We start from the raw sequence: 8,142 nt of genomic DNA, 5'->3' as shown, positions 1-8,142 counted from the left end.
TGTGTGTGTGTGTGTGTGTCTGTGTGTGTGTGTGTGTGTGGTTAGGTGGTGCATTCGGGAGGCAGGGCCAGGTTACTAGCCTAGCCACCCAAGGTTCCCTGGACCGCCATCAGTCATGTTAAAAGCGCATCCGCTAGCACTTGCAGCCTGATGTTCATGCCGTCTGCCCCAACCACTCCCGGGTTTCCTGGTAGTGGGCCTGTGCTGCTCATGGCTGCAGAGACTGTCTTTTGTTAATAGAAAGCAGAGGCTGGAGGAGTGGGGAGCCTCAAAGGTGTCACAGATCATATTAGTGGTGGGAAGGGAGGAAGAAAACTGACTCGCTAAGTTCATCTTCCCGTGGAGGGTCCGATTGGACAGTGGCCAAGGTCCCAGAGACTCCGGGTCTTTTTGTTATGTGTGCATGCGTGTGTTTAGTGAAAGAAACTCCGGCTTTTAGTATGCCTGGACCAACCCAGCTGCTGTGGCCCCACTCCTGGGATTCACAGCCATCCCCTACCCCGACAATCTGTCAGGACTCTGATCCTATGATTGCTTGTAGATGAATAAACCCAGAGACAGTGGGAGCCTTAGCTGTGACGAGGCATCTGGGTCCCCAGGCCCTGCTGCTCTCTTAGTAAATGTTTGTTCACTGAATTAATGAGAAAATAAAAAGACTGTCTGCTCGGGCTTTGGGGCTACGAGAGTGATAATTAATCTTACCTCTTTCCTACCTCGCAGTTGAATCCCCCAAAGAGGAGCTTACATGGGAAGTGTGGCACCAGCTCTGTTTTGTAGTGAGGTTGGAAATGGGGTTAGTCTGGGGTTGCCTGTCTTTTCTCACTCCCCCAGGATCTTCTCTACGCAGAACTGTTGGCCCCTGTCCCTGGGATGGCTGGGGAGTGCTTTTGCTGCAGGCTACAGAGGCTGCACCTGAGGAGACAGGGGCACATTGCTCCTGAGGGATGGCTGGGCTGGTGGGCAAGCACACTTCCTGGCTGAGAAAGACAGTGAAGTGCAAGAGAAACACTTAGGTCCTCCTTCCTTTCCTCCTGGAATGGTGTGGCATCCCCTTCCTCCTGTGAAAGTACTTCTCCCACTGCGGATGAGGAGCTGACTCATACCCTGTGTTGAGCTGAGATGCATCCCGGGCATCCAGTGACTCCCGCTGTCTTGGATATCTCTGCACAGAACCCATGGGGCAGGCACTGTCTTCACAGACAGGGACACTGAGATTCACATAACCAGAGTCCCATAACCCTCAAGGACACTGATATTCACCTGCCCAACATCCCCTATCCCTCAAGGGTCAAGGGCAGACTGATGCAGACTGGGACCGTAGTCCCTGGAACGTAGCGTCTCTGCTCTGCAGTCTGCTGCTTTCCCTGCCATGGTCTTGGCTTGTGTATTTCCCCTAGAGCACTGCCCTGTTTCCATCTCCTCGGGGAGTTCCCACAGTGAGGGCAATGTCATCTTCCTAGCTTTTTCTCCACTGCTTGTGCCCAGGCCAGGGTGACCAGCCAGCAAAAGAGAGTCACTTGACTTTCCAGGACAGGTGCTGCACCCTTTCACCAGCTCAGGGTTGGTAGCATGTGGTAGAGGTGTGCGTCTGGGTACCCATCTGTCAGGCAGGAATGTTGGGGAGAAGGCTGTAGGGCATTGGTGATGGTCTGTTTCACAGTTTCCTGCATCTGTCTCTCCTAGTAGACTTGTAACCAGGAAGAGGACAGACGGGGACACACACACACACACACACACACACACAAACACACACTCACATACTCCATGCCTCTTTCTGCCCTTGGAAGGTGAGAAGCCCCTCCCACCTGGATTCTTTGCTCACAGCCTTTCAGGGCGTGAGTGTGTCGGCTTGCCACTGATTGAAGCATGGCTTGCTCTTTGAGATGAGAACCCAGCTGACATGTAGTTCCAGGCAGCCCTGGAGCCTTTGACCCTCAGATACGCCTCTCAAGGCTTTCTTTGCAGCAGAGAAGCTGTCAGAAACGGTAACAGCTTGGCATGTTACAATTCCTCGTGACTGAGCGAGCTGGACCTCGTGCCCAGTGGGGTCAGCGCAGAAATATGGCCTCTTCTGATTAGGTGTAGATGAAGGAGCAGGTTTATGTTGGGCTTGCTCCGAAGTAATAATAGATGTTTGCCACAAGTATACCAATGCTGGTGTGGGGGGCATTACCACCCCAAAAGAGGAGCATGACTATTCAGACCACAGAAACCTGAGATGGCAGAAGCCACTGGCTCCTGTGCATGGCTGGGAGGGCTGGGGGTCTGTTTTCCTCCTTTTGCCAGAAGGAGAGACAGCCCAGAAAGGAGTTAAGCTGGCCAAGGCCATCAGCGGGCAGAGTAAAGAGTAGCGCCGAACTCCTCAGTCCTGGCCCAGTGCGCTTCCCACCTGCGGGAGCCAGCACCTTTCATGCCTTCCCAACTGCCAGAGCCAGCACCTTTCATGCCTTCCCACCTGCCAGAGCCAGCACCTTTCATGCCGACTGCCTCCAGTTTATGGCTTAATTATGCTTGTAAATGGGAGAGAGAAGAGGCACGGAAATCCCCAAAGTCATTGTACTCATAGTCACAAATTTTCCTTCCTAGTGGCATTTGACTCTCTCATTTGCCATCCCTGACTGGGTAAGGAGGGCAGCCTTTAGCTGTGCATGTCGGAGGCTGCTCTCGACATCTGTCCTGCCTCCCCATGTTGCTATGGAGCAGGCCAGCCACACTGGAACACTGTGGGCTTTGCTGTCTCTTTGGCACCTTCGCTTATCCCATCCGAGATCCATGGAGGAGCTAGTGTGCCTGTAAATTCTTTGGCAGCCAGGCCTTTGCTTCCTGTACTTTGGGTTCCACGGGGCCTGAGTCAGCTCTGAGCTTTCTAATGTGTGAGGGGATGGTGTAGATGTTTGTGGGTGGCTGCTGGCCTGGTGTGGGGGTTGGGAGGGGAGCACAGGCCCTATAGTCATCACTCTAACTAGGTGTGGTTCTTCTTCTGCCTCTAACAGGGTGCAGCATGTGCAAGAGGATCATGCCACATTTCCAGAAGGCTGCCACCCAAGTGCGAGGCCACTTTGTAAGTATGGCCTGGGGGCCAGCAGAACTAGTGGTTCTCACTTGGGTCCGGGATGGGCTGGAGAGGGTGGGTTCTGAACAGTGCCGCTGCCAGTCCCCACTGCCCAGCTTACTTCTGAGATGAGACCTGTTCTCTGAAGGGGGAAAACTAACTGCAGCGTTTGCAGGGCAGGAGTGATTGACACCTGTCAAAGGTCAGTGATAACACGGTAAGGAGACAGCAAACCAGGGCCAGGGAGCCAGGGCAGCGCATCTGAAGTCTGGTGTTTTGGGTATTGGGGTCTGTCTTAGCTAGGGTTTCTGTTTCTGTGAAGAGACACCATGGCAACTATTAAAAAGGAAAACATTTCATTGGTGCTGGTTTACAGTTTAGAAGTTTAGTCCATCATCATCATAGCGAGAAGTATGGAGGCATGCAGCCAGTCATGCTGGAGAAGGAGCTGAGAGTTCTACGTTTTGAACTGCAGGCAGCAGAAGGCTGTGTGCCACGTATGTGCTTGAGCATGTATGACCTCAAAGCCCGCCCCCACGGTGACACTCTTCCTCCCACAAGGCCACACCTACCCCAACAAGGCTACACCTACTGCAAAAGGCCACACTTACTAGTAATGACACCCCTCCTATTTAGACCACCACAGGTTCCAAAGTGGATTAGCAGTTGCTGGGAGGGAAAGGGGTTGGTGGTACTAGGGGTACACTGGAAACTCAGAGCAGGCTCCCTGAAATCAGGCTTGCCCCACCTCTTTGGGCTCTGTGTTAGGGGGTAGGGAGGGAAGCAGAGCAGGAAGAAGCAAGCAGGCCTAGACAGGAGAGCTGCAGAACCAAGACTGTAGATAATCCCCCAAAAGAAGAAAGGAAAAACATGTAGGGAGGTAGAGAGGAAGCCAGTGGGTTCCAGAAAGCCTACTTTTAGGGAACACGATGAAGAGAAACCATCAGGGAAGCATTTTTATTTTATTATTTTATGTATCAATCCCAGTTCTTCCCTCACCTCATCCAGCTCCCACCACCCCATCCCCCATCTGCTCCTCTGAGAGGGTGTGACCTCCTATGTTGAGGCCCTCCCCCTGTGTCTAGGCTGATCAAGGTATCTCTCCATAGGAAACGGACTCCCAAAAGCCAGTTCATGTACTAGGGATAGATCCTGGATGTACTGCCCGTGGCCCCATAAACTACCCAATCCACCCACTGTCTCCTACATTCAGGGGGTTTAGTTTGGTCCTATGCAGGTTCTGCAGCTGTCAGTCTGGAATTGGTGAGCTAGTTCCTGTGGATTTCCCCACCATGGTCTTGACCCCTTTGCTCATATTATCGTTCCTCCCTCTCTTTGACTAGACTCTGGGAGCTCAGCCTAGTGGTTACTTGTTGTATGAAGGCTGTTTGTTTGTTCCCAGCTGCCCAGAACCGAAATAATCACACAGAAACTGTATTAATTACAACACTGCTTAGTCTATTAGCTTATGCATATTTCCAGCTCATTCTTATCTTTTAAATTAACCCATTTCTATTATTTTATATTTTACCACGAGGATTGTGGCCTACCGGCAAGGTTCCAACTAGCAGCTTACATCTTTCTCCTCTGGTGGCTCCATGGCGTCTCTTGACTCCACCTTCTTTCTCCCAGCATTCAGTTTAGTTCCCCACCCCCAGCCTTGCTCTACTCTGCCCTATCATGGGCCAATGCAGATTCTTTATTCATTAACCAATAAAAGCAACATATATACAGTAGGACTTCCTACATCAGTTACTTGTGGATCTCTGCATCTGGGGAAGCAGTTCTTTAGAGAAGCCAGAACAAGCAGCATGATACAGCAACATATGTGGCAGACACTCAGAGAGGAGGAGCTGGGCTGAAGTCTACCTCGGAGGGCTACCTGCCTCCTGCCTACCCTCTGCTGGGCTGAGGTCCACCTTGGAGGGCTGCCTGCAGCCTGCCTGCCCTCTGCCCTGTTTAGAGCCGTCTTCTTTGCCATAGATCTGTCGGTTCCTTAGGCTGAGTCAGGAGCACACTTGTTATGCCTACCACCTCAGCTACATATTAACATACAGATCTGAGTATGTTTACATTGTTGCAAAACAGATCTCCAGGTCAGCTAGCTCACTGTGAATTTCCGCTTTGCTCACTGTGAATTTCCGCTTTGCTCCCTGCCCCTAGCCTTGGTCTATGCCTTTCCATGATTTTGAGGTTAGATCCCTCATTAAAGTGGGATCATACAGTATTTGTGATTTGTAACTGGCTTATTTTGCTTAGCATGTTGTCCTCTATGCCCACTCATGTTGTAACATGTGACACAATGTTTTTTTCTTTTAAAGCTGTATAATATGCACACATGTACACACACACACACCCCTGCTACTTCTCTATTTATTTCTCTGGACATTTGAGTTGCTTCTAGCTCTTGGCTGTTACGAAAGAGGCTGTGAACGTGGGTGAGCAGATGTCTCGTTGAGTTCCTGCTTTGACTGCGTCTCTGGTATGTTTGTCCATTTCTGCGCTTACCCATAAGTAGCAGAAGCATTTTTGGTGGCAACAGAAAAGCATCTGCTGCTTTTAGGAGCGTGGAAAAATCCATACACCACTCACAGAAGGCTGTATCACAGGAGCCATCTCACTGAGTCTGGCCCACGTCCCATTATGGGAGATCTGAAGCCTTGAAACAGCATCACAATCTTTATGGATCAAATTAAGTGGGGATTAGTTCAAAGTCAACACAAGCGCTATCGTGTAGACGGGGAATAGCCCGCTGCAAGGTTGGCTTACCGGAACCAGTGTTTTCTCTGCTGACCTCATTCTCGGGCAACACCAGGGTCCTGCCTGCTTCTCACCAGTGAATTTTTAGTAGTTTGCCTGAAGACGTTTGCCCTTCAGGTACATATACATCACTCTGGGGACATTCACTGCTCATTTTTGGGGCCTCAAAAGATAACCATATTTTAAGATTATTTAGCCTGAAGAAAAGACTTAATTACCCTCCACATTCTCCTTGCCTGTGCCCGTGTACACTTCGAAACTACTCAGCTTGACTTCCAAACTCTATAGAACTGTCCAAGTAACTCAAGCCTCAAATCAGAATACAAACGACCCCAGCCAGCCCCAGCCATATGCGCTTTCTGGGCCGTTCTCCGCCATTGCCATACTGTCCACCTCAGTGTTCCCCCAGAGTCCTACCACCTGTCTGTGCCCGCACACAGGGCCACCCACCTTTGCTTTTGTGTCTTATCACTTTACAATTTCATGCACTCATGATCTGTGGCCTTCCTGGAAGCAGCTGCTGCATGCAAGTCAAGTATGTTTCTTCAGCAGGGGCGTAGAAGGTACCCGGTCTGTGTTGACAGATGGGGAGCTTGGAGTGTATCACTCTTGGGTTAGAATGACATTCCCCCCTCCTATAGGAATCCAGAGTATTAGTTATTGAGCTCAGAAACACAGTGAGAAGGAGGTTTGTAGGGCAGGGACTTTGCCCTTGGCCAAGGGCTTATCCCGGGATGTTTCATGAAGTTGGCTCTGAAGCATACTTGTGTTCAGAGAACCTGCGCTTCCTTTCTGGGCCTAATCTGGAGATCTAAAAGTTGCCCTTTCTGGCTCCACCAGTGACATTATAGAAAAGCCAGAAAGCTTGAAACAGCACAGTGAAGGCCAAGTGTGAGTTACCTCCACACAGGGTGTCTGTGTCTGTAACTTACATTTTTCCTGGCTTGAGGTTTGCTTCGTTCCATTTCTACTTTAGTTTCTTAGGAAAGCGGCTTTTGTAATGTTTTGTACTTTTGCTAGATCCCTGGTTTCTGGTCTGGGACTCAGTGTGCACTGGTACCTTCCCAGAAACCAGGGACAGGACGGAAGGGCTGGACAACCCAGAGGTGTTGATTGCTTTCTGCCTTTGCACACAGAGCACAGCAGGGTTGACATGGACTCTTTTCCCCAGGCATCAGAAGCTTGCCCTACCCAGCTTTCCTAGAGCAGCGAGCAGCCATCATTATCATCTTCGAGGCCTTTTTTTTTTTTTTTTTGGTCTGGCTGTGCCTGTGCAAGGGTCAGAAGTTATCTTCTGCTCCGGAGCGTGGGAGGTGTCCAACCTGATGATGTCATATAGGAAGTCAGGTCAGGCCAGGGATATGTGGCCTTTGCCATTTTCTAAACTCAAATCTGCCCCCTTGGCACTGACATTGGCCAGTGGTGAGTCATGGGCATCTGTCCTCCCTGCTGCTAGCTAATTGGCATCCTTGTCTGCAGCCAAGCTGCTCCCTGGGTCAGCAGCATTAGAAAGAGCTGTGCCTCCATGTGCTCGCCTTCCTGGCCCTGGCCCCTTCCACACTGGGCCTTTTAACATCACCAGTCTCTCGTTAGCCTTGGCCACGATTGGACAAAGTGGATGTAAAATGGAAGTGTGATGGCCCTGGTCCTGATGACCTTTACAAACTTGTAAAGGTCAGGCTTGGTGCTGGCGCTCACTCACTGCCCAGCTGGGAGTTCTTGAGCAGCGAGGTGCTGAGCCTTGGATCCTCCATTGCTCTACTATGAAATGGGGATGATGATGCTGACCCTCTGGGTTGAGAGGCGCAAATGTGTAAGCGATGGTGCACTTTGTAGGTGTAATGCCCTCCCCCTCCTGACTACCTCTGTGTCCCTTCATCAGGTTGACTAGGGGGAGGTGCCTCTGAAGCCTGCATTCTCTCTGTAGTGCAGAACATGCCTGGCACTGTGCTTTCTTTGTCCTACCATAGTTCACCCCCTCATGATCTCTGTGCCCCTGCCTCTGCCCAAGCTCATTTCCTAAGCTCCAGTACCACATATCTGATAGCTTACACATTACAGTCAGGATTCCCCCTCTTATTATTAATGCAGTGTTTAAAAACAGCTTCCTGCCATGTGGCAGACTGTTCCCTCCACCTGTAGACTTCCTTCAAGCCCCTTACTGAGCTGCCTGGATCCTCGGCAGTGTGTCCTGCAACTTGACAAACACCTCTTTTCACATTCACCCCCTTGTCTCCATCCCCCATCTTGTCTGCATCCGCCATCTTGTCTACATTCACTACCTTGTCTACATCCCCATCTTGTCTACATCCCCCATCTTGTCTACATCC

The 8,142-nt window shown here is 50.7% G+C and overlaps 1 protein-coding gene across 1 annotated transcript in view; it reads left to right on the top strand.

Moving 5' to 3' along the window:
• Positions 1-8,142, top strand: part of Pdia5 (protein disulfide isomerase family A member 5) — an 89,707-nt gene that overhangs the window by 42,730 nt on the left and 38,835 nt on the right. Inside the window, exon 8 of the mRNA XM_005344890.2 lies at positions 2,994-3,061. Coding sequence (XP_005344947.1) covers positions 2,994-3,061 — 68 coding nt within the window. The remainder of the gene's footprint in view (positions 1-2,993; positions 3,062-8,142) is intronic.

This window comes from Microtus ochrogaster, chromosome 2 (assembly GCF_000317375.1).
Source record: "Microtus ochrogaster isolate Prairie Vole_2 chromosome 2, MicOch1.0, whole genome shotgun sequence".
NCBI lineage: Eukaryota > Metazoa > Chordata > Mammalia > Rodentia > Cricetidae > Microtus > Microtus ochrogaster.
This window is presented reverse-complemented; position numbering and strand designations above follow the sequence as displayed.